This window comes from Pelodiscus sinensis, chromosome 17 (genome assembly GCF_052426305.1).
Source record: "Pelodiscus sinensis isolate ZL-2025 chromosome 17, ASM5242630v1, whole genome shotgun sequence".
In the NCBI taxonomy this organism is placed as follows: domain Eukaryota; kingdom Metazoa; phylum Chordata; order Testudines; family Trionychidae; genus Pelodiscus; species Pelodiscus sinensis.
In genome coordinates this window covers 32,442,448-32,469,018 of record NC_143068.1, presented here as the reverse complement: position 1 = coordinate 32,469,018, position 26,571 = coordinate 32,442,448, and the positions used below count along the sequence as shown (strand labels likewise).

The window sequence follows — 26,571 nt, the reverse complement described above, 5'->3', positions numbered from 1 at the left end:
CTGCCACTAAGGCTTTGGGGCAATTCTCCCACTCCGCACCGGAATCGGGGCGCGCAACAGCTGAGCGGCCCCGGGAGTGCTCTAAGCAGCCGGCACGGCAGGAAAGTGCAGCACCGCTTCTAGCCCCAGCGTCGCTTCAAGCCCCTGCGGTGCCGAAAGCTACAGCACGGCTTAAAGCTGCGGCGCCTATTAAAGTCACGGCACCGCAGCAAAAGGATGGGCAGCCTCTGAAGCCACTGGCACCAGCTGTTCTTCTTCGAGTGGCCCCGTGGGTGCTCCACTCTAGGTGTCGGGTCCCGTCCTGGCGCCGCGGCTCAGAGACTTTTCATAGCCGTGCTCCGCCGGCTCGCGCATGCGTGGTTCACCAGGATAGCGTTCACGCCTTTGATCAGCCGTGCGTGAGCCGGCAACCGTCAGTTCCTCTCAACCGCCTCAGGTCACAGTCGGAGCTCCCTGATCTCTCCTTCAGTGATGGTTTTAGTTAGTTGTCTACCTGTAAATAGTTAAAGTTTTAGTGTTAGCTGTGTTCCTGTTACCTGTTTTCTTCTTTAAAAAACAAACAAACAAACGGTTTTTATCCAGAAGCGCTACAGCAAAGCGCTAAACTGGACTACCCACAGTGGGGATTACACAGGCATCAGTTTCTTTAACTGTGCTGACAATGCCTGGATCAACTGGCTTTAAAAAATGCTCAGTGTGCCGTGAAGCCATGCCAACGGCTGACGGCTGTATTAGGTGCCTGAGGGAAACTCATGTCCCTGATAAGTGCACCCATTGTGGCAAATTGACTTCAAGAGCGGGAGATGAAGATAAGAATGTTAATGTTTGGCAAGGCATTGAAGCCTGATGCTACCCCTCCAGCAGCCACAAAAACCTCCCAGCACAAGAGGAGAGCGGCTTCTCCGGGACCGGCTAGCTCCAGAACTTCAAAGCCGTCCCCTACATGTTCTCTCCCTGCAGCAGCCTCAACTTCAGCAAGGGCTTCCAAAGTGACCCCCGGGGGGTCTGGACAACTTGCTGGGGCTGGCATGAGAGACCCCCCACCACCCAGAGGGAGAGCGGCTTCAGCGCCGACACTGGGAGCAGTGTCGCAGCTGACCAGCAAGCCTGCACCGGCTTCAGCTGCATGCTCTCTGAAATTGACAGACGTGCCGGTGCCGCAATTGACCAGCCTCTCAGCACCAGCATCAGCGGCACCCAGGGTAACCGCGCCTATCTCACCTGCCCCGACGGTGGCATCGGCACCGTCCCTTCCAGCACCGAGATCTGAGGCAGAACACGTCAATACCTCAGACTCGGCACCATTGTTAACCCTGGCACCAGGTGTCCTACCGGCACCGACATTAGATCAGCAACAGCTGACTTCTCCGGCACCACTTCATCTTCATTTGGTGCCTGGCTCCCCTATGCTTCTAGATAGGGATGAGACTTCAAGACCTAGGAAGTCATTGTCAAAGACCCATTATAGGGACAGATCCCTCTCTCCACCTGCTTCACCAAGAAGGCGTAGTCCAGTGGTCCCCAACCTTTAGAGGCCGCCGGGCGCCGGGGGCGTGGCCGTTCGGCTGCCGGGCGCCAGAGGGCAGGGACACATGCATGCCCGGGGGCGCCCCCCCCATAGCCGCGTGCTCGGGGGCGGGGGGACCCCCCCGCAAGCGCCCCACTCTGGGGCCGGCGCTCCTCCCAAGCGCCGCACGCCCGGGGCCGACCCCCGCCCCCCGCAAGCGCCGCGCGCCCGGGGCGCGAGCAGCCAATTCGCGGCGCTCCCAGGGCCGACGCTTACCATGCACCCGGGCTGGCTCCGCCCCCGATGAATGCACCACATGCCCGGGGCCAGGCCAGCCCCGAGCACTTGGCGGGCGCACACAAATGGCCCCGTGGGCACCGTGTTGGGGACCACTGGCGTAGTCACTATCATGGCTATTTTTCCCCCTCACGGATCATGTACAGCCGGCACAATTATAGAGACGCGGTGTATTTAGATGCACATCAGTCCCGTTCACGATCCCGTTCACCCTCCTGTTTTTCGAGGTACGGGTCTGTTAGACGCTCTCCATGCCGCGTCTATTATATCCAGTATGGTAGTGCACGTTCTTCTCGATGCGCCTCCCCGTCGCGTTCTGAGCGCTACTATGAGCACTATCATAGATCATATGACGATCATCCCCAGCTTTACCATACACCAGCATCGCATAGGGGATCTTCCTGCGTCTGCCAATCACCATTAGCGGAATACTTACCTCACCTATCACAACCACTACACTCACCTTCTCCAACTAAGAGTCCAAAGATCCAGCTAGACCAATCCGACCAGAGGAGGGACAGTTGTCTGAAGCGGAAGACCCTAAACCGTGAAACGAGGAGTAACAGTAGTTCGGACTAGGAAGCACGGCGCGGCACGGAGTCCGCACTAGCGGACGTTTAAAAATGGCGGCGCCCGGCGAGATGCAAATGAAGCCCGGGAAATTCAAATCCCGGGCTTCATTTGCAACTCCGGTTGCCTACATTACCACCCTAGTTCGAACTAGGGTGGTAGTGTAGACATACCCCTAGAGTGGAGCACCCATGGGGCCACTCGAAGAAGAAAAGGAAGTTACTCACCCTGTGAAGTAACTATTGTTCTTCGAGATGTGCCCCGTGGGTGCTCCACGACCCGCCCTTCCTCCCCGCTCCGGAAATTTCTTCTTAATGTTTTCTTACAGATGAGCGGAACTGACGGTTGCCGGCTCGCGCGCGGCTGATCAAAGGCGCGAGCGCTCTCCTGGTGAACCATGCATGCGCGAGCCGGCGGAGCACGACTATGAAAAGTCTCCGAGCCGTGGCGCCGGGACGGGACCCAACACCTAGAGTGGAGCACCCATGGGACACATCTCGAAGAACAATAGTTACTTCACAGGGTGAGTAACTTCCTTATGCTCCGCTGGTCCTGCCACAGCCAGACAAGCAGCCAGATGAGGCTGCTAGGGATCAGCCACAGCAAGAGACTGATCCACACAGCAGGCATCACTATTTGTGCCTGCCCTTTACTTCTTACTCTCCTGGGAGGTCTCCATCCAGGCAGTCCCCTCCCAGGTCGATATCACTGTTATCTCTTCAGGACACTCCCCTTCCTGATGATGACCGCCGCACAGTCTATTCCTCGCGATATCCATCACCTGGGAAGGCTCGCTCCCACCATTATAGGGCTCCGCCACAACATAGCCCATGGCACCCATACTGGCCTTACCCACCTTCACCTTATTCACTGCAATGGGGACCGTGGGAACACTGGAAACCATATGGATACCTCTCCCCACCTCGCTCCACCGCATCCCGGAGAAGCTTCCCTCGGCCACAGCCCCTACCTCCAGCAAGTCTTTTGGAGGATGAGGCGGAACGAATCTCAGACAATGACTCAGATACTCAGTCAGTAAACGTCACACACTTTGATGCCCTTGATGCGCAACCAGATGATGCCATAGTACCATCAGACACTGGAACAATTGACGATCTAAAACAGTTCCAAGAACTATTCAAGAGAGTAGCGACAAACCAGAATGTCTCCCTGCAAGAGGTGCAGAACAAACAATACCAATTGCTAAAGAATCTACAGCCCGCACTACATGGCAAGATTGCCCTGCCCATAGACGAGGCAGTAATGGAGACCTCAGAAGACCTGTGGAAGACACCTGCAGCCATTCAACCAACTAATAAGAAAATTGACAGAAAGTACTTTGTCCCCTCAAAAGACGACGACTTTCTCTTCACTCACAACCTAACTCACTAGTCGTGGACTCAGCACAACGAGCGAAGCTTCCACAATATAGGACGGGCAATGCAGACAAGGACCACAAAAAGTTGGACACCTTTGGTAAGAAAACATACTCCTCTTCCACTATACAACTCAGAATATCAAATTACTCTGCTCTCTTAGCAAATCATGACTTTGACAACTACTCAAAACTGGGAGAACTAATGGCACACCTCCCTGACTCCAAAAGACCCATCTCAAAATCAGTAGTTCATGAGGGCCATATGATCGCCCGCACCGCTCTCCCAATGGCAATGGATGTAGCTGACACTGCAGCCTGAGTTACAGCTACAGCGGTGGTGATGCGTAGAGCTTCTTGGCTCCAGTTGTCAGGAGTTCCCTGCGAACTCCAGCCCAAAGTGGAAGACTTGCCATTTGACAAGCAAAAGTTATTTGCAGCCACTACGGACGAAGTGCTCCACAACAGCAAAAATTCGAAGTCCACACTTCGCACGTTAGGCATGTACCACGCCATCCTATAAACGCAGGCGATACACCCCATATAAATCATATAATTGATACCAATATGGGCAATACAATTGACCACAGAGGCCTTATGAAGACACCAGACCAAGACAGCGAGGTCCCAGAAGCCGACTCAACCAACCCCGCCCACTGGCTACTCAACCATCTAAGCAGCAAATTTGAACATTTGGTCGAGGGCCTGCAAGACCTCCCTCACGATCTAGCACCACCTCAACATGGCCATCTATTCAACCACAACTTGCACGCCTTTCTCCCACAGTGGGAATCCATAACATCAGACTGCTGGGTCCTAGAGATAATTCGAGTGGGCTATACCATCCCTTTTATTTCTATCCCCCCTACCCTTCCCCCTACCCCGTCGCTTTTCAGGGACCACTCTCACGAAACCCTTCTAAAACAAGAAATCAATCGGCTCCTCATCATCGGAGCTATAGAAAGGATACCCCGAGAGTTCCACGGGAGAGGATTTTACTCGAACTATTTCTTGACCGAGAAAGGAACAGGGGGTTGGAGACCTATATTGTTTCTCCGCAAACTGAACAAATTTCTCAAGAAACAGCGTTTCAAGATGGTCACTCTCTCCGCAATCATTCCTGCGCTAGATCAAGGGGACTGGTTCCCAGCCCTCGACCTCCAAGATGCCTGTTTCCATATAACCATCCACCCCTCCCACAGACGCTACCTACACTTTGCGCTCGGTCCAGACCACTTCCAATACAAAGTTCTTCCCTTCGGCCTCTCATCAGCTCCGAGGGTATTTTCGAAGGTATTAGCGGTTGTAGCTGCGTACCTCAGGTGGCAGAATGTTATCATATTCCCCTACCTGGATGACTGCCTTCTAAAGGGATCCTCATACGCCGAAACAACCTCTATGATACATACGACCGCGGCCCACCTCAATCGCCGAGGCCTCCTGATCAACAAAGACAAATCAACGCTGCACCCGGTCCAAGATATAGAGTTCATTGGCGCATGACTGGACTCCGTTACAGCCCGAGCATACCTACCTCGGCAACGTTTCGCAACTATACAGGAAATTATAACCGGGATGCTTACAATGTCTACCACCACAGTACTTACATGCCTCTAACTAATGGGACACATGGCTTCCACCACCTACGTAGTACACCAGGCTCGCCTACACTTTCGATGCTTCCAGCTCTGGGTGGCGACCGTTTACATCCCATCACGACACCCTCGAAGCAAAAGGATTACTATCCCACCAAACGTGCTTGCATCCCTACGATGGTGGACCGTGCCAAACAATCTTCTGCCGGGGGTCCCATTCCAACAAACTGAACCTACTATCCAAATTACCACGGATGCTTCCCTCTTCGGCTGGGGTGCACATATGGACAGCCATGAAGTTCAGGGCAGGTGGTCCCCAAACAAGACACTCCTGCACATCAACCTTCTCGAATTAAGAGCAGTAAGGAACGCTTGCTCACACTTTGCTTCCGACATCGCCAATCATACAGTTCGCATCCTAACGGACAGTATTTGCACAATGTTCTACATAAACAGACAGGGCGGAGCCCGCTCCCTATGCGCGGAGGCTATTCGCCTCTGGAACTCGTGCATCTGCAACCAGGTCACCCTCATAGCATCCTACCTGCCAGGGGTGAACAATACCAGAACGGACTCCCTCAGTCGAAACTTCACCTTAGACCATGAATGGGAATTACATACGGAGATCACAAACTCAGTTTTCCACCAGTGGGGACAGACATATATAGACCTCTTCGCTTCGGCCCAGAATACCAAATGTCCCCAGTTCTGCTCACGTGCGGGACTTGGCAAGCACTCTCTGGGGGATGCCTTCCTAATCAAATAGGCAGCCTCCCTACATTACGCCTTTCCCCCCACACCTCTCATCCCAAGAGTCCTACGCAAAATCCTGAGAGACAAAGCCCTAGTCATCCTGATTGCCCCATCATGGTCTCGCCAAACCTGGTACCCATACCTTCACAAGGTAGCGGTCCAGCCTCCCCATCCACTACCATACCAGATAGACCTACTATCTCAGGACAATGGCAGAATACTACATCTCCAACTCCGTACCCTGCATCTTCAGGCGTGGCTTCTTTCTGGTTCTCAGAGATAGAAGACCACTGCTTGCAGCAAGTAAAAGACATCCTCCTCCATAGCAGGAGGCAATCCACTCGAAAAACCTACCGGCAGAAATGGGTACGATCCTCTCACTGGTGTCAATGAGCCAAAGTGGAACCCCATGTCTCTCCACTGAATACCATCCTAGACTACATTATGGACCTTAAAGCATCAGGACTGTCAATTTCCTCTCTAAGAGTACATCTCTCTGCAATAGCAGCATATTTCATACCTCGGTGGACGGCTTCTCCATTTTTAACCATCCTATCACAAAGAGGTTCCTCAAGGGACTCCAAAATGTGTACCCACCATATACGGCCCCACCCTCCTTATGGGACCTAAATCTCGTTCTGGACTACGTCACGAGACCTCCTTTTGAACTATTGGCAACAATACCACTTCCCTTCCTTTTTATGAAAGTCTGCTTCCTCTTATCCATCACCTCCGTCAGAAGGGTGAGTGAACTTGCAGCACTAATGTCGGAACCCCCTTACACAGTTTTCACGAAGGATAGGTCATACTTAGACCCCACCTGACATTCCTGCCTAAGGTCTGTATGGAATTCCACGTCAATGAACCGATCATATTACCTACCTTTTTCCCGAAACCACACTCTTCGCAGAGAGATGTCACCCTGCATACTCTGGACATCCAGAGGGCTCTGGCCTTCTTCCTAGAAAGAACAAAACCATTTCGTAAATCTGAAAGACTTTTTATTTCTATCGCTGAACGATCCAAAGGGGCACCAGTATCATTGCAATGAATCTCAAAGTGGATATCGACATGTATAATCAAGTGCCACTCTCTGGGCAATAGACCGTTACAGCGCCCACCACGAGCGCATTCCACCCGAGCCACGGCTGCCTCTACAGCCTTTCTGGGCAACGTTCCCTTAAGAGACATTTACAGGGCAGCAACATGGTCTTCAGACCATACTTTTGATAAACACTACGCTATTCTTCCACAGCTCAAGAGTGATTCAGCAGTTGCCACAGCAGTGCTCTCTACCACTGCCAAACAATGACTCCGGCTCCCTCCAGCCTTACGTTGAATACTGCTTTGTAGTCACCTAGAGTGGAGCACACACGGGGACACTACTCGAAGAAGAAAAGGGAGTTACCTCGTGCAGTAACGAGTGTTCTTCGAGATGTGTGTCCCCATGGGTGCTCCACAACCCTCCCTATCTCCCCTCTGCTCGGAGTCGAAATTCTTGGGCGGAGACGAGAAACTGAAAGGGGTGGGGGTTGAGCCGCGCTCCTCAGGAGGCTGGAAGGGCTCGAGATGCCTCCTGGGCATGTGTGGCTCAACAGGGGAAACTGCTGTACGAAGCTCCGATCTGCGGCTCAGGGCGACCCTTCACCTAGAGTGGAGCACCCACGGGGACACACATCTCGAAGAACACTCGTTACTGCATGAGGTGAGTAACTCCCTTTTTGTTGCCAGGCATGAAGAGTAGGGGAAGGGATGCAGATTTCTTGGCAGATATGTCAATGTTAATCCCTAGAGCCCTGTTCAGATACAAATGTCTACCATGGATCTCCATGGATAAACAATGGTATCCGCTGGTCTGCCAGGCTCTATTCCCAAGAGACACTGCAGCCATCGAAGAGGAGTGTGGGGCCGCTGCTCCCGGGAACCAGCTCCCTGTGCCAGCAACTCCTCCCAGCAATGCAGCTGTACTGCCTCCAGCCCCATCCGCGGTGTCCCCTGTCTGTGATCGTACAGCCCCCACTGATGGCAGGGCTGGGGATGGTACAGCCGCACTGGCAGGAAGAGCTGCCGCGTGGGGTGCTGGCGCCATGCTCCTATCCATTGGCTGCAGTGTCTCTTGGGAGTAGAGCCCTGTGGATACCGATGTCTCGCCATGGATATCCACCTCTGCACATAGATATTTGTATCTGCATGGGGCTCTATTGATCCCACTGTGGAGACCGGATACGTTTTGACCAGCAGTGTCTGTCAGAGCTGCACAGATGTCCTACTAAGCTGCCTCATGTTCCACAGAAAGGCAAAGAGGGCAGGGTGACCGAGTGACGAAGACATGGCAGTGGCATGGAAACTGGTGAGTGTCTGAGCCACTCGTTCACAAGTCAGGCAAAACTCCTGGTTCTTCTTCGAGTGGCCCCGTGGGTGCTCCACTCTAGGTGTCGGGTCCATCCCAGCGCCGCTGGTCAGAAGATTTCAGAGCCATCTTCGGCCGGTCTGCGCATGTCCCCTACAGTGCACGGCTTTCGCACCTTTGATCACGAGCGCAGACCGGCCCCCCCGCCAGTTCCTCTCAACCGTCCTAGCTTTGCTCTGCTCAGACGCAGAGCAAATCCTGTCAGAAAGAATTGTAAAATAGTTAGTCTTTGTTCAGTAGTTAGTTTCCTGTTAATGAGTTAGTTAGTTTTGAAAGGGAAAAAAAAAAGAGAAAGACGTCGTTCTAGTCAATTTCTGCCAGTACAGCAGTTTGCCTAGTCAATTTCATCATGCCTGGGACACCAGTATTCAAACGGTGTTCCCAGTGCAAAGAGGCTATGCCAGCCTCAGACGGTCACACAGTCTGTGTCCGTTGTTTGGGGGAGTCCCATGTGCCCCAAAAATGCACTCATTGCTTGAAATTAACCCCGTGAGCGCGCAGGGACAGGGATCTCCGGCTCAAGCTTCTTCTCTGCGACAAGGCTCTTCAGCCTGTACAAACTTCACAGGAGCAAATAACTGCTCCAAAGAGAAGGGTGCTATCTCCAGGAGTGCCTAAAACAAAAAAGAAAAAGGCTTCTCCCGCCCGCTCTCTCCCCGCCGTCCCCCTGCCGCGGGTGAGTCAGGACAAGTCGGAGGCAGCAACAGTGGGCATTCGACCGGCATCTAAATCACTTTCCCGGTCTGTGGCAGAATCATCTAAGCCACACACGATTTCGGCTCCTGAAGCAGCTTCCCCTACTTATAGGGAGCATACACGGACCAGAACCCCTTGGGGGATAAGCTAGCCATGCCACTAATGCCACCAACGATGCCGCCTGACAAGGAACCGTCCCTGCAGCAGCGGGACGAGTCAGGAGCAGCACCGGAGTCTGCACCACTGAGGGCACCTCTGACCCCTCCACAGGAGCGAGCACTGGCCCACAGGTCAGAAATTCAGCAGCTGACAAGGATGCAAAAAAGCTAGACATTTTTGGACGGAAGGTGTATTCTTCATCCACACTTCTCCTGCGTACCGCTAATTATGCGGCTCTCTTGTCCAATCATAGCTTCGATAACATTGCAAGATTGACAGAAATTGCACAACGAATCTCTGAGGCCGATAGGGTTCTCCTCCGTGAGATAATTCAAGAGGGCTATGCATGTGCCAGAGCAGGTCTGCAGATTGCCAGTGACATGACTGACACAGTGGCACGAACAGTAGCTACGGCAGTATCCATGCGAAGGGCCTCATGGCTAACAACGGCCGCAGTACCCAGAGAGCTACAATCCAAGGTGGAGGATCTCCCATTTGATAGGATTAAGCTCTTTGCGGAAAAAACGGATGACGTACTCCATACAGGGAAGAACTTGCGAACAACCTTACGTACTCTCGGAATGTACGGGCCACCTTTCCGCCACAGACAATATTTTCCATTCCAAAAACGTAATGACTATCAATTCCGGAGACAGCAAAACCGTCCTTATGATAAAGGTCATTCTAAGCAGAGGCCACAGCGCAGACGTCCTCACCCAGCTAGAGTGAACTATGCCGGGACACCCAAACAGCAGGTTTGACTTCCATGTCGAGGGCGCGCTGAACATTCCAGTCGTTGCCAGAGATACCAAGCCCGTTTTTCACACAGACTGCAACCTTATTACCATCAATGGGTTGCTGTAACATCAGACAAATGGGTATTGGAGGTGATAAGATCTGGTCTCACCATCCCATTCACATCCCTCCCTCCTACCACCCCACCATCCCCATCCCTTTTCAGGGACCCATCTCACGAGGACCTTCTGCAACAAGAGGCTTATCACCTAGTATCCATCGGAGCGATAGAGAAGGTCCCAGAGGGCTTCAGAGGAAAAGGATTCTATTCGTGTTATTTCCTAATGCAAAAGAAAACGGGGGGATGGAGACCTATTCTGGATCTGCGCCAGTTGAATCGCTACCTTCGAAAACAGCGATTCAAAATGGTGACGCTCACTACGATCATCCCAGCCCTCGACCTTCAGGATGCTTATTTTCATATAGCAATACATCCTGCACACAGACGATTCCTGCGTTTTGTCATAAAGGACGAGCATTTCCAATATCGTGTCCTCCCATTCGGACTGGCTTCTGCTCCACGGGTATTTTCAAAGACCCTCGCCGTCATTGCTGCGCACCTCCGGCGACTGCGAGTCATCATATTCCCTTATCTGGATGACTCAGGAAGAAACGTCCCTCATGGTCACAATGGTCAGACGAGTGTTCGACTCTCTTGGACTGATTGTAAACGAGTCAAAATCGACCCTCATTCCAATGCAGAACATACAGTTCATAGGGGCAGTTCTCGACTCAAGGATGGCAAGAGCCTATCTACCGAAGGACAGATTCCAGGCAATAAAGGACTTGGTCAGTCTACTCGGCAAGGGCCCAGTAGTCTCAGTACATGCCTGTCTGCGTCTCCTGGGCCACATGGCTGCAGCCACATTTGTCGTTCCCCACGCACGCCTCCACCTCAGAAACCTGCAACACTGGTTGTCAACTGTGTATGTTCCGGGAAGACATGACATTCACAAGCAAGTTTCTCCTCCGCTCCACGTTCACGTGTCTCTGCGCTGGTAGACCAAGGCATCAAACATTTTGGTGGGAATGCCTTTCCACAGACCGATTCCGTCGATACAGCTGACGTCGGACGCCTCCCTCATCGGATGGGGTGCGCACATGGGCGACGAACACATACAGGGTCGCTGGTCTCCTGCCAAGAGGCGTCTGCATATCAACAGACTGGAGTTGCGTGCAATATTCCTGGTATGCAAGCACTTCCTCCCTCACCTGAGAGGCAAGACAGTCAGAGTGCTTACGGGCAACGTGGCGGCGATGTATTACCTAAACAGACAAGGCGGAGCAAGGTCACGTTCCCTATGCACAGAAGCGGTATGGTGTTGGAACTGGTGCATAAAGAACAATATCACCATAGCAGTATCCTACTTACCTGGCATAGCCAATGTCATTGACGACTCCCTAAGCAGATGCTTTCCCGTCAACCATGAGTGGGAGATAAGGCAGGATGTGATTCAGGACGTCTTCAGCAGATGGGGTACGCCCTTGGTAGATCTGTTTGCAACGGCCTCCAACAAGAAGTGTTGCCTTTCCTGTTCCAGAGCAGGGATCGGCAAGGCATCCCTAGGCGATGAACTACTAACCAACTGGGAAAAATCACTACTGTACGCATTTCCTCCAATAGTTCTCATTCCCAGAACACTGGAGAGGATCAGAACAAAGGCAGCAACGGTGATACTGATAGCACCAGCCTGGCCCAGACAAGCTTGGTATCCGTTCTTGCACAGGATGTCTCTATGGCCTCCGTGGCCTCTGCCTTTACACCAGAACCTTCTCTCTCAAGAACGGGGTTCTCTTCTACATCCCAAGCTAAAGATGTTACATCTGACAGTGTGGCTCCTGACTGGCTCGAATGAGATGAGAACCTTTGCTCACAGCAGGTCAAGTCCATTATGATTCACAGTAGAAAAGATTTGACAAGATGTACTTACCTCGCTGAATGGCGCAGATATTCGTCTTGGTGCCTCCAAAACAACGTCCGACCGCTGTCTGCTCCGTTACACCAGGTCCTCGAGTACATGCTTCACTTGCGGACTTCAGAACTCTCGTTGGCATCCCTTCGAGTTCATCTATTGGCCATCAGTGATTTCCATTGTCCGATACAGGGTTTCTCATTGTTTTCACACCCGACCACCAAGCGATTCCTCAAGGGTCTGAATAATATAAGTCCACCTCGGAGACCTCCTCCACCGTCGTGGAATTTGGACTTACTCGAAACGCTTATGTTTCCCCCCTTTGAACCACTAGCATCCGTAGCACTGCAGATGCTAACTATGAAGACCGCTTTCCTGCTTGCAATTACGTCAGTGCGCAGAGTCAGTGAGTTAGGAGTGATGATGTCGACTCCCCCATTCACATTGTTTTCAAAAGAAGCAGTGACGCTACGATTGCACCCGGCGTTCACTCCCAAGGTCTCCAGGTCGTTTCACAACAACGAACCGATTGTATTTCCTTCTTTTTATCCAAAGCCGCATGCCTCAAATAAGGAGTCTGTGCTTCATACACTGGATGTTAGATGTTCCCTTGCCTTCTACATAGACAGAACCAGACAGTGGCACCGAACAGATAAACTTTTGGTATAAACAGCGCAGCGATCCAAAGGGCAGGCGCTTTCAACTCAACACATAGCTAAGTTTATCTCCCTCTGCATAACCACGTGTCACTCCATTCGTAACAAACCGTTGCCCTCTTATCCATGGGCACATTCGACTAGGGCAGTAGCAACTTCTACGGCCTTTGCCATGGGAGTTCCCCTAGCAGATATTTGTAGAGCCGCTACGTGGGCTTCAAGTACTTCTTTTATGAGACACTATGCCATAGTGCAACGATGGGTGTCAGACCACGCGGTGGCTTCCGCATTCCTGTCTTTTACAGGCAATAATTAATTGACCTGGAGCGCTGGTGTTCCGGTTACTGCTATACAGTCACCTAGAGTGGAGCACCCACGGGGCCACTCGAAGAAGAAGAACAAGTTACTCACCCTGTGTAGTAACGGTGGTTCTTCGAGATGTGCCCCGTGGGTGCTTCATGACCCGCCCTCCTCCCCACTCCGGGTCTCTCCCTTTGATTTACCATTTCAGGGACCGAGCGGTGAGGGGAACTGGCGGGGTGCCGGTCTGTGCTCGTGATCAAAGGCGCGAAAGCCATGCACTGCAGGGGGCATACGCAGACCGGCCGAAGATGGCTCTAAAATCTTCCGACCAGCGGCGCCGGGATGGACCTGACACCTAGAGTGGAGTACACATGGGGCACATCTCGAAGAACCACCGTTACTACACAGGGTGAGTAACTTGTTCTTCCTCTGCAAATGTTCAGAACCAGTTCTCATCTTCTGTTTCAACCAGTATGGACTGGTCATTCTGTTAGAAACCAACATCTCTTCTCAGATACCCCTTGCAGACTCCCTCTACAACTAGCAGAGGTTATTTTCTGCTCAGGAGAATCTCATGTTCTGAGCATGTTCTGAGCAGGTGCTCAGTATGCTTAACCTGGAGGACTCGTGAGATGAGGCCGAAAGTCCAGTTTCTGGGCCCAGACTTCAGACCCAGAGGCAACAAGTTGCAAAATCTTCCTAATGACGAAACTAGCATAATTTAGCTCCCTACCAAGTAGAGAGGTGACTAAAACTACCATGGAGAATATGTCACCAAGAAAAGACCCGTCACCAACATCAGCACCAGTTGACCTCTATTTTGATGACAGAACTGGCACCACCATCTCAGACAATGATGTTCTTGTGGGATGAGGCTCAGGCTGAACCAGGCCCACTGCCATTGGTGAGCGATCCACCAGCAGTCTCTTGCTGAAAGCATCTTATAGACTCAGAGGGCTGGAAGATACCTCAGGAAGCCAGAGTCCATCCCCCTGCCCAAAGCAGGACCAACTCTCACTAACTTTTCTGGGTCTTAGAAATCCCATGGAATTCTCTTTGGATCCCGCAACCTACCCTACTTTTCAGATTCCTCGGCAAGTCTTTGAATTGTGAGGTGACTCAAGGAGGATTACAGTTGCCCCATGTTTTATACCCTTATATGGGAGCACCTGAGGCACAGTTTCTATATACAGTACCGATAGACACAGCTACTCAGTTTCTCTCTTTCTTTCTCTCTCACACACACACCCTACACCTGACTGCTTACAACATCTTGGAAAACCAAGGTTACTGCAGGCTAAATAACAGGTTTGTTTACATTCCATCTTGATGTTGTAGGGCTGCTGGCAAACAGGGATGGAGCAACCAGCCTGTGTGTGGAGTATGATCAACAGCTTATCCCATCCAGGAGGCAGCCCATTGGACTCCTGGATGCACTGGAGCATAATGAGAAGAGCAGTGGAGGGGTAGAAGACGACCACTTGCCAGGAGAGGAAAAGGTAACGGTGGTAATATATGTAAGTTTGAGCAAACTGCTGATCCTAAAGGTAAATGTTTGGTTGACCGCTTCAATGTAAGCTGAGTCCAAGTCCCTTCCACAAAATGCCCTGTAAGTCACCACTTTTAACAAGAGCGGTCTCAGGATGAGCTTGAATATTAGCTTCTCTTTAGGAAAGGGCACCCTGCCACCTTCCAGGATGTGACCTACAAATACACTTTCACATTGGTGCTAATAATGATGTTATCACTGCTCTCGGAGTAACACAGACTCCCAGAAGTCACCATTATTTTGTCAATGCTGAGGAGTCTTCTCAAAGAGGTTGCTGTATACACAGAACCTCATAGTGGGCATTCACTATAGCTGTTGGAAAGTGAATATTACAGGAAAATTGGAAATCTGCTTCTAAATTGAAATCTGAAAACAACTATGAACAGAGATCTTGGTGAATGATACACTAAGCATTCAGTCATACACAAATAGGCAGGAATGTACTGGTAACCTGCTGAATATGCAAATATATTAGTCAGCATGCTGAAAATGCACCGTCTGCCATGTTTTCAGTAAGTTAATCTTTTCTTGGGCAAGCAGTGAGAAAATAAGTCATTGGCTATTTCTGCTTTCTCAAAAGGAATGTGAAAACCTAAACAGTTTAGATTTCCCGCTGCTTCGTCAGTATTGTTCAGATGGCCATTTTCATTATCTTTCACCCTGCTTATACTAGGGAAATGTCTGTTGCAATTAAAATGTTATATCCTCCACATTTCCTCAGCTTTTCTGTTCTCCTTTGGAACCTTGTCTTGATTGGCAGTTTTAAGAAAAACTTAACTGTACAGTTCAGCCTCTGCTAGCTGTGGCAACAATGCTAGCTAGATGCTCCATTAGTGGTTTTATCATTGTCTCGCCTAAGCCTCCTCTGACTGACTTTGAAAGGTAAAGTTTTTGCGTGATTGTATTAGGTTTTTACTTTTAACATGTGAGGCAGTGTCCTAGGTAGGGTTTTAAAATTCCATTTAATTGGTTAACCAGTTATACGTTTTGTAAAAGATGTCCATAATGGGCATACAGTTGAACCTCCATACTCCAGGTGTCCCTAATTCGGAAACACAGAGGAGGAAGTGGCTCTATTTCCCAGATTTGCTGGATTAAAGAGGTTCAGGTGCAGTTTGAATTAGTTTTGCATGCAATGGTCATTTCAAAATTAAAAAATAAGATTGTCTGGCACAGAATAATCTGCACTGGTTAGCTTCATCTCTAATTTCTACAGTTGGTTGGTAAAAGGATCTCTGAAAAAAGTAGGAAGGAACAGAAGAGTAGCCACTTCCTCACTCATTGAGTGTAATGCCAACATTCTAGTTAGGACCATTGTACACATTCAAAAGACACTGTTCTTCCTCTTTGAACTGCCCCATATTGTACCTCTTTATTTCACTGTTTCATTCTTCCGTCTCATCCAGTAAGCAAGTGCCCTTCCAGGAAATCAAATTCAGGATACGGTCCGTTGACACAGTATATTATGATTGTCTTTGTCTCCTTGGGGTGATGTCACTGTGGAGGATTAACTATCTTTATTATAAAAAAAAAGACAAGAATCAGGGGGACGGACAAAATAAATGAAAGCCTTTAAATGTTGTCTTTACAGGCCAAACGTTTATCAACACTCTCCCTTCAGTATGAGAAGCGATTAACAGATGAGCAGAAAGGAGGAAGAAAGAAAATAAAAATAGTCAACAATCTGGTATGTTCAAAAGCTTCAGGGGGTAGCTGAGTTAGTTTGTAACAGGAAAATCTTAAACAACAGATAGTCCAGTAACACCTTAAAGACTAACAAAACATGTAGATGGTATCAGGAGCTTTCGGGGGCACAGCCCACTTCTTCAGATAACCGGTCATCTGAAGAAGTGGGTTCTGCCCACGAAAGCTCATGATTACATCTACATATTTTATTAGTCTTTAAGATGCTACTAAACTAATTTGGTATGTGTTTGTGTCGAGTGATTTATCTGAAAGTGGAATCTGAGATAAAAAGGCTGCTTCTTATTGTTTGCTACCTGCACAACCTATAACATATGTAATGCCTTTGTCAAAGTTGCCCAATAGTTTCCATTATAAGACCCTGGCCAAACTTAAACCATCCATACTGATAATTTACATGCTGAGTGTCTGCCTCAGATTGAATTTTTGGGGGGAATTTTCAGCTGCACTGGTTCACCCATTCCCAAGAATTAAATTAGGGGAAAATAGGTAGTTTTGCCCATGTAAAAAACCCAAAATTTTACAACCATTGTAGAGAAAAGCTCTAGCACCTTTGGAGCAGGGACTTAAAATTTGACAGGGACGTCACCATAGCTTTAGGGATATGTCTCTTCCATCCCTATGAAAATACGTCCACATCTGGATAAGTTATAAGAACTGGGAAAATAAGAAGTTATAAGAACTGGGTTTGCACGAGTTCGGTAGAGATTTGTTTGTCAGATAAATTTTCTGAAGACTGTCTGCACAGACCACACTCATGTATTCGAAGACCAATAAAGACGATTGTGATAATCTAGTCTGACTTCCTGTATAGCACTCGCAATAGTATTTCACCAAAATAATTCCTAGAGTAGATGCTTTAGACAAACATCCAATCTTGATTTTCTAAAGGTCAGTGATAGAGAATCCACCATGATCCTCGGTAAATTATTCCTATGGCTAATTATTCTCACACTTTAAAATGTATGCCTTATTTCCAGTCTGAATTTGTCTAGCTTCAGCTTCCAGCCATTGGATTGTGTTGTACTTTTTCCTGCTAGATTGAAGAGCCCATTATTAAATACACCTACATGAGGTTGTTCCTTGTGTAAGTACTTGCAGACAATAATCAAGTTACCCCATATCTTCTGTTTGTTAACATAGATGGGTTAAACTCCTGGAGTCTGTCACAGTAAGTATGTTTTCAAATCTTTAATTCTCACGGCTCTTCTTTGAAACCTCTCCAATTTATCAGCATTATAAGAACAACTCTATTGGGACAGATCAATGGGCCATGTAGCCCACTATCATGTCTTCCGATAGTGGCCAACGCCGGGTGCCTCAGAGCAAGTGGACAGAACAGGGAATCCTCAAGTGATCTCCCCTGGTTCCCATTCCGAGCTTCTGGGACTAGAGATGTCATTCCTGAATTATGGGAACACAGGATTCCAGCAGCAGTCACACCAGTGCCAAACAGAGAGGTGAAATAACCCCTCTGTTTCTACTTGAGAGTCCTCCATTTATGCATCACATTAGCCACTTTGACCAGTACGTCATTCTGGGAGCTCATGTTTAGCTGATTATCTACTATGACCCCCAAATGTTTTTCAGAATCACTGTTTCCCAAGGTAGCGTGCCCCATCCTGTAAATATGACCTATGTTCTTTGTGCCCAGATGTAGATGTCTACATTTAGCCATATGAAAAGGGGTCCAGCTCCTCACATTCTGTGTACTGACCATCATCCCCCCTGAGCAACTTGGTGCAGGGCTGCAGAGACTGAGCAGGACTTTCCTTGCAGTTGCTCCTATCTGGGACTCCTTGTAGTGCAAATCACAGGAACTAAGCTGTCTCTCCTTTGTTCTCAGTGTTTCTCTCCCTGCTTGCACCCCAGCACCATGGAGGAAGGCAGAAGCAGCCTGACTGTGATGCAGAGTAGTGAAGAGCAGAGGGACAAGTGGAAAGAGATTCAAAGCTGGAGAATAAGGGCGGGAGCCTGAGTATAAGGGGATTAGAAGCAGGAGCCCCAGGAGAGGTGAGATGAGAGAGGCAAGAGCCAGGATGGGGAATGAGAAGAGCAGAGGGGGATGAGAGGAGCAGGAAAGGCACAGGAAAGTGGCCGTCTAGGGCAGGAGAGCTGCCAGCCTGGCCACCCAGGAGCAGGTGTGCATGAAAATCAAGGGGGTCCACTGAGACCCCCGACCCTGAGCCCTGAGCTTACAATGGCCATTACTGGGTCAGACCAAAGGTCCATCTAGCCCAGTAGCCTGTCTGCCGACAGCAGCCAACCCTAGAGACCCTGGAGAGGATGGACCGAAGACAGGGACCAAGCCATTTGTCTCGTGCCATCCCTCTCCAGCCTTCCACAAACTTTGGGCAGGGACACCACTCCTACCCCCTGGCTAAGACTACTCCATGGACCCAACCTCCATGACTTGATCTCACTTCCCTTTGAACTCTGTTCTAGTTGTAGCCTTCACAGCCTCCTGCAGCAAGGAGTTCCACAGATTAACTATTTGCTTTGTGAAGAACAACAACTTTCTCTTACTAGTTTGAAGCCTGCTACCCATTCCTTTCCTTTGGTGTCCTCTAGTCCTTCTTTATGGGAACTCATGAAGAACTTTTCTGAATGCACCCTCTCCACCCAACTTCTGCTTTTAGAGACCTCTATCCTGTCCCCGCTCCATCTCCTCTTTTCTAAGCTGAACAGTCCCAGTCTCTGTAGCCTCTCTTCATCTGGGACCTGTTCCCAACCCCTGATCATGTTAGTTGCCCTCCCCTCTCCCAGCCTTTCTCTTCCCCTCTCCCACCTCCTTTTCCCAGTCTCCCCCAGTTTTGTTCAATAAAGACAGAGTCAATGTTGGAAGAAACGTTATCTTTATTTTGTACATCAGGAAGGGGGGCTAGGGAAGGGTAAGTGGAAGGAGGTGAGGGAGGAATGGGGTACGAGCCCCCGATGGGGAGGACTGGGCTGGCTCTGCGGGCTTCTGGGGGTGGAAGCTCTCCTGCAGCCCCCCAATTGCCCCCTCTCCCCAGATGGCAGCCTGCGGCAAGTGCAGCCGGTCTGATTGCCGAGTGCTGTGATGTGCCCAGTGTGGGCACTCCGGGCACTCCAGGCCAGGACTGGTTTTCAAGCGGGGCACCCCTGAGAAATGTCTGTCCGGGGTGGGGGTCGGGTCCCTTTAAGCGCAGCCCTCGGCTAGCCTGAGGTAGCATCTCCACACTCTAAGTCCTCCTCTGATGCCCTGCCGGCACTGCTTCCGGCCATCCTTAAGCCCTGTTCAGGGTCCACTCAATGTGGACATGCTAGTTCGAATTAGCAAAACGCTAATTCACACTAGTTTTTAGTTCTAGACGCATTAGTTCGAATTAGCTTAGTTCGAATTAACTAATTCGAACTAAGTTAGTTCGAACTAACTCTGTAGTGTAGACATACCCGGAGTGAGGTGGTCAGCACCCAGGAGCTGCGGGAGAGGAAACAGCATCCGATGTGTGCAGGGGAAGTGGGAAAGAGGAAATCTCTGGCAAGTAGCTGTGAAACTCGGGCAAAGTGTGTCTCTCCTTCCCCCCTCTAGAGACATGTCCACATAGAAAATACTAGCTTTCTACTGCTACTAGTTGCTCCAGCTAGCTTAAGTGTAAAGGATTGTGCTGTGGCTCTAAAGCTCCTAACGCTGCTAACAGTTTGTGTGGAGATCAGTATGATTCCACATGGTGAAATTTTTGGTTTTGATTTTTCAATTTTCAAGTTAAAAAAAAATAATCCAGGAAATTGCATTTTAAAACCACATTAAATGAACATTAAGGTTTCAAAGTCAAACGCTCAGTTGGTAGGGAATGCCTGCATCGAGGTTGCTTGTGAGACCTTGCGTAGAACTTTGCTTCCTTAAATTATGTGATCACATGCTAGTTTTTCCACAGGATTTCTACCTCATTCAGTGCACAGGGATTGACCGTGCTCTGGGAATGGGCCAGGGTTGAGTAGTGAAGGTGGCTGTTGTCTATAGACCTCTACCTCATTTGTGCAAGGTGTGTGGTGAACAAGGCAACCATTATGTAATTAAAGATTGTATTATAATGCATATTCCCAGGGGGGGCTGAATTAAGGTTGATGACACTGCGGTGCCATTGTTATCCTGTTTCATCCAGCTTTGTCATCTCCTTATCGAGAGTAGACAGTACGGGGCTCAGTTGAGGATAGACTGAGGTAATTAATGTACGTAGAAAGGGTGAAGTGTTTGAAGCTTTTCCTGGAGTGGCGACTGCCCATCTAGTAGAGAACATCTTCTCTCCCATTCCAAAATGGCATGCAAGCTCCCAGTTCTTTTGCACTGCTCACAGAGGCTCGGATAGCAGCCATGACTTGCTCTGTCTGGCTGAGACGTAGGCTTACCACAGTGAGCTGGGCTTTTGTCACCTCAGGGCTGAGCTGTTGCAATGCAATCTGACTCAGAAATTATATGGCAGATTCATCAAGCAGCTGCCTGCCTGCAAGGTAGGACAAATCGATACGAGCACCGTACCCAGCCTACATATGCTTCTAGAGCCATGTCAAGACACTGCTGTATTTTTTCAAAGCCTGAATTGGATTAGAAACTAACTATTGAAGTGACCACCTGTCACTCCACCTCCCACTGTGCTCAGTGATACTGAACCTGACAGAATCCAGGCTTGAAGAGGAATGAGAGTAGGTTGCTTTCAGTGGAGGAAGGCACTGGCACCTGGATCATGATGAGTCAGTCTTGTAGCCTCCAAGGTATAATTCAGGGCCTCTTTTAGCAGGCCTTCTCCTAAGAACAGAGTTGTGCAATGCGACCTGGCTGCTTGCCCTAGAAAGCAATTCATCCAGTGTTCAATTCCTAAAGCAGGTGGCAGTGATCAGCGAGGAAGGGGATTAGAGTTTGTTCCTCTTCCTTGAGGGAGGGAACAGGTAAACATTTAAATGTATGTGAATGACCCCAGATGTTACAGGGATGAGTGTTTTAGGGGCATATATAATCATAAAAGTTGGGGAATTTGTTGCATTCACATTGGAATTCCCCAGAGAGTCACCCTTGGTTGCCCTAAGGATATACCCATGGGGAAAGGCTCATGAGGAATGGGTGTATTAAAATATGCTGAAGGCCTTCTGTTCTGACTGTATGAGCACACTATGATTCAGACCCAATTAGCACAGCTGCTATCATAGGACAAGTAGGAAACTAACAACAGAAATATAAGCTATATCCTTAGGAAAATCCCCACTGTGTTCCACTGTACAAGCCAGTCTCCTGAAATTCCTGCTTCTATTCTAGAGTTACTGGGCGCAAGCATTAAACTCTGCTTGCAAGGTCATTTCCTCAGGTGTAGAATCATTGGGATCTTCGCTGTATTCAGCGAGGAGCCTTTGAGGCAACTTCCTCTTCACACAGTAACTCTTTTTAGCTGGCTGGTTTTTTGGGGTATTTCTCAAATTCCCTGCTTTTCGTGACAGAGAAATCAAGTCTTACAGTGCCAGATTCATCTTGTTGCCTTGCTTGCTCGCTGTACGTGTGTGTGTGTTTATGTGTGTCAGCATCTTTAACCAAAATGAGCTAAATTCCATCTGTTTCACAGAACCCATGCTCTGTATACACAGGGGCTACGTCTACACTAGCCCCTTTTCCGAAAGGGGCATGTTAATTTTACAGGTCGTAATAGGGAAATCCGCGGGGGATTTAAATATCCCCTATGGCATTTAAATAAAAATGTCTGCCGCTTTTTTCCGGCTTTTAGAAAAGCCGGAAAAGAGCGTCTACACTGGCCCCGATCCTCCAGAAAAAAGCCTACTTTGAAGTAGGAATAAGAGATCCTCCGGAAAAGGGCTTTTTTCCGGAGGATCGGGGCCAGTGTAGACGCTCTTTTCCGGCTTTTCTAAAAGCCGGAAAAAAGCGGCGGACATTTTTATTTAAATGCCACGGGGGATATTTAAATCCCCCGCGGATTTCCCTATTACGACCTGTAAAATTAGCATGCCCCTTTCGGAAAAGGGGCCAGTGTAGACGTAGCCAGGGTGCTGTGAATTTCAGCAGCCAGACACAGTTGGATTTTGTGTTCCCTCCTGCAGCACTGAATCTTGTATATCAGGAGATAGTGCGTAGGTAATGCATCTGCCATTGTTTAACGGGCGTTAACAGGCTGTTAGTCATTAAGAAGCTTTTAGTGGTTTCTGTGCTGATTCGTTAACTCATGTCCCCTTCACTGACTATAACTGTTCTGCACCTTGTTGAAATGCTATATGTTGAAACAAAGTTCCTGGGATTGCTTGTTCCCATTTCAGTTAATCTCTCCAATGCATCCCATTTACTGAAAAACCTTGGTGGCCTCTTTGCAGCAAGCTGACAAAGTAGCAGACCCTGCTGAGCCAAAGACGACCAGGGCCACAGTGTTTATTGCAACAGTGAAGCAAGCCCTGAGCCAGCTACACTACGACCTCTTCTCAAAGGCTCTGCAGCAATACAAGAGGACAGATGACTTCCAAGCCATGTTATCCCAAATGAGCTCTCTTTTCTTGGAGGACCAGAAAAAGCACATCCTGCTGCGAGGTATGGCCGTCTCTCTGAATTTATCCCAAAGGACACAGCTTTTTTTTCCTTGGGATCTTGCATTCCCAAAGTAAGCACTGCTGTATGAAGTACAATTCATTAATAATCCTTCACGCATATATAGGGGCTTTACATTTTCAAAACACTGTACAAACAATCAACTTAGCCATTGCAGGTTAGCTTATAATATGTGAATGGGTCTCATGGTTATATGAAATAAAACAATTAACATTGTTAACAGTTTCCCTGTAAGCTGTGAGCTTGTACAGCCACTCAGTGAAGACTGAAATGTTGCCCATCTGACTAGCAGAGCACTCACTGCAAGGTGTTTTGTTTCTACTGGTGGTGCACATCTGCACACGCATAAACAATTTGTTTCACACGTGGATGGAAAAAAATTAAGGTCATGTTGATTGTAGGGACCTTATTATGCCTTTCATGCACAGTTAATTTGTGTATAGACTTTGATATTGATTGGAAATACCTTCATCCTGACCTACAGTGGAATTAAGATTATGGGATTGTGAGAAATTAATTATGTGCTTTGAGGCAGTTTGATGTTAAAACAGAAAATGGCATTAGTTTGGAGCTGTGTGGACAGTATCTTTTTGGTACTGATGGTAATTGGGATGTGTAAAGCATGTCATTGAGGTTAGCAGTATGCCTTACCAGGTGATTTCCTTGATTTTCGATGATTGTGATGCTAGGAAGTAGACTTTGAGGTACCTTAACTTGACATTGAAGTTTTTGGAGTTGGAATTTCCATTTTTTTTAACTGATCTTATTTATCAATGTTTAAAAACAGGAATGAGTTAGGGGACTGGCTAATGTGGAAAGGGAGCAGGAAAAGAAGGCCGGTGAGCTGACCAGCGTGGCTCTCTGCTTGAATACCTATCGATCCTGTACTGGCATTTGTTTTTAATCTGCAGTGCCCCATGTTGAGAGAGCATGAATTATAATAGCATAATAACACACCTGCAGCATAGCACAAGGCTGAAAGAGTCCTGGGAGCCCATGAGAAATAATGTTGTGTTGTTCTAGAACTTGCCCTGCATTGTTGTTAATGTCTCAAAATGAGAGTTGGTATTGGTATATTTTTAAGCATTATGAAACCTTGATTTCTTAGCTGTTACTGTGGATAAGAGGAGTTGCTAGCTTAGGACAATTGAAAGCAAATGCTAGTGTTTTAGAACAGAGGGAGCCAATACCAACCCACCAGCTGTTTTAATCCAGCTCTCCAGTTCCCGGTGGGAAAAGCAGTCAGGGGGAGCTTGCCCTGCTCCGCGCGGCTTCCAGAAACAACGGCATACCGCCCTCCTAGCCAGCTTCTAAATGTAGCAGCAGCCAGAGGGCATCATGCTCTGCCCCTGCCCAGGCACCGCCTTTGTAGCTCCCATTGGCTGGGAACTGTGAGCAATGAGAACTGCAAGGCTGACATCTGCAGACAGTGGGGTGAGGGGAAGCACATAGAGCTGGCATCTCTGCATAGGAGCCAGCTGGAAGGGGGACATGCTGCTGTTTCTGGGAGCTGCTTAAGGAGGTAAGCACAACCCCAAGCCTAAAGCCCCTGCCCCAGCCATGATCCTCATCCTGCCCTCCAAACCGCTCAGTCCCAGTGCAGCACCCTCCTCATGCACCGCAAACCCTTCATCCCCAGCCCACCTCTGAGCCCTCCCACCTACTGCAGTCCAACCTCCTGCCCCAGCTAGGAGCCCACTCTGGCAGGCAGCCTGAACTCATTTCTGGCTGTACCCCAGAGACCAACCCCCAGCCAGAGCACTCACCCTCTCCTGTGCTTCACCCCCAATTTCATGAGAGTTCATGGCCCTCCATACAATTTCCATACTCTGATGTGGTCCTCAGGCCAAAAAGTTTGCCCACCTCTGAGTTAGTAAGAACATATTTGTTGGAGATGATGAGAGAAGCAGAATCTGCTCTGGGAAGACAAAAGAGAGATCTTCTGAGGATTTTTCTTTTAAATTGCAGTGTTTTACGTTTCTGAGCTGATGATATTTATATCTTCCTCATATGCTCTAAAGCAGGGGTCTCAAACTCAATTTACCTTAGGGCCAGTGCCTCAGATCATCCTAGTAGGTCACTCCCCTATGGCAAGGATCTGGAGCAAGGGTTTCCGCATGTTCCCCCCCATGCATCCCCTGGCCCTACCTGCTGCCTGTGCACCCCCATATATCCCCTGGCCCTGCCTCTGCCCCTGAGCAATTTAAAACCCACCCAGGGCCCCACTACCACCACCAGCAATGCATCGGGGCTCAAGAGGCTTCATGCCTCTGCCGGCACATCCCTATGGTCTGGGTGAGGTCTGTGCAGAGTTGGCCCATCCCCTATGAAACTAACAACTCATTTTGTGAAACTGACTAGATCTCAGCGATGCCAACACTCCTGATGTGATCACAAGCCTCATCATTGGGGCTTTTCTTCTTCTTCTGGAAAGCCCCAGCCAGGTTATTAGAATTAAGCCAGATCTGGGAAGTTCACTACCTGATGCCTCATGCACCTCTATCAATTGTGATCACTCTGATTTAGTAGATTATGCTTGTTTGTTGGTGCATTGCATTAGAAGAGAATCCCAGCCTTCTTTTTCTTTTTCTGTTTTTATTAAGGAAGACTTTAGGTCACATCACCAGCATGGCTTCCCAGACCGAGCAGAGCCCTTTGTGGCCAGCACTTTGTGGGCACTGGGGGCCTAGCTGCTTCTGGGAGCTGCTGAGTCTCTGTGTGCCACCCTGTCCCCGGCTAGTTGTGCAGGCCAGGTTAAATAACTTTTTCAAAATCATAGCATCATAAAATCATAGCATACCAGAACTAGAAGGGACTTCAAGAGTCCATCAAGTCCAGTCCCCTGCCCTCACGGCAGGAACAAGCACCATTCCTGACAGGTGTCTGCCTAACCTGCTCTTAAATATCTTCAGTGATGGAGATTCCACAATTTATTCCAGGGCTTAACCACCATGACAGGCAGGACATTTTTCCCGATGTCAACTTAAACCTCTGCTGCTGCAATTGAAACCCATTGCTTCTTGTCCTGTCATCAGAGTCCAAGGAGAACAATTTTTCTTCCTCTTCCTTGTAACACCCTTTTAGGTATTTGAAAACTGCTATCATGTCCCCTCTCAGTCTTCTTTTTTTTAAACTAAACAAGCCCAATTCCTTCAGTCTTCCCTCATAGGTCAAGTTTTCTAGACCATTAATCATTTATGTTGTTCTCTGGATCTTCTCTAATCTCTCCATGTTGAAATGTGGTGCCCAGAATTGGACATAATACTCAAGCTGAGGCCTAGTCAGCACAGGGTAGAGCCGAAGAATGACTTCTTGTGTCTTTTTCACAACACTCCTGTTAATGCATCCCAGAACCATGGTTTTTTTGGAACAGTGTCACACTGTTGACTCATATTTAACTTGTGGTCCACTATGATCCCTAAATCCCTTTCAGCAGTATCCTTCCTAGACAGTCGCTTCCTATTCTGTATGTGTGAAATTGATTGTTCCTTCCTAAGTGAGACACTTTGCATTTGTCCTTAATAAACATCATCCTATTTACCTCAGACCATTTCTCCAGTTTGTCCAGATCATTTTGAATTATGACCCTCTCCTCCAAAGCACCTTCAACCCCTCCCAACTTGATATCATCTGCAAACTTAATAAACGTGTTGTCTATGCCTATATCTAAGTTGTTGATGAAGATATTGAACAGAACCGATCCCAAAACAGACCCCTGCGGAACCCCACT

General features: G+C 48.8%; 1 protein-coding gene across 13 annotated transcripts in view; it reads left to right on the top strand.

The window, feature by feature from the left end:
• The window catches only part of RTEL1 (regulator of telomere elongation helicase 1), a 118,853-nt gene that overhangs the window by 72,183 nt on the left and 20,099 nt on the right, over positions 1-26,571 (top strand). For all 13 annotated transcript variants that reach the window (XR_012896473.2, XR_012896475.2, XR_012896472.2 and 10 more), the window contains 3 exons: positions 14,368-14,528; positions 16,170-16,265; positions 22,613-22,823. Coding sequence is in view for 8 of the 13 variants with exons in the window: in XM_075900945.2 (XP_075757060.1) it covers positions 14,368-14,528; positions 16,170-16,265; positions 22,613-22,823 (468 nt within the window). In the remaining 5 variants the exon portion in view is untranslated. The remainder of the gene's footprint in view (positions 1-14,367; positions 14,529-16,169; positions 16,266-22,612; positions 22,824-26,571) is intronic.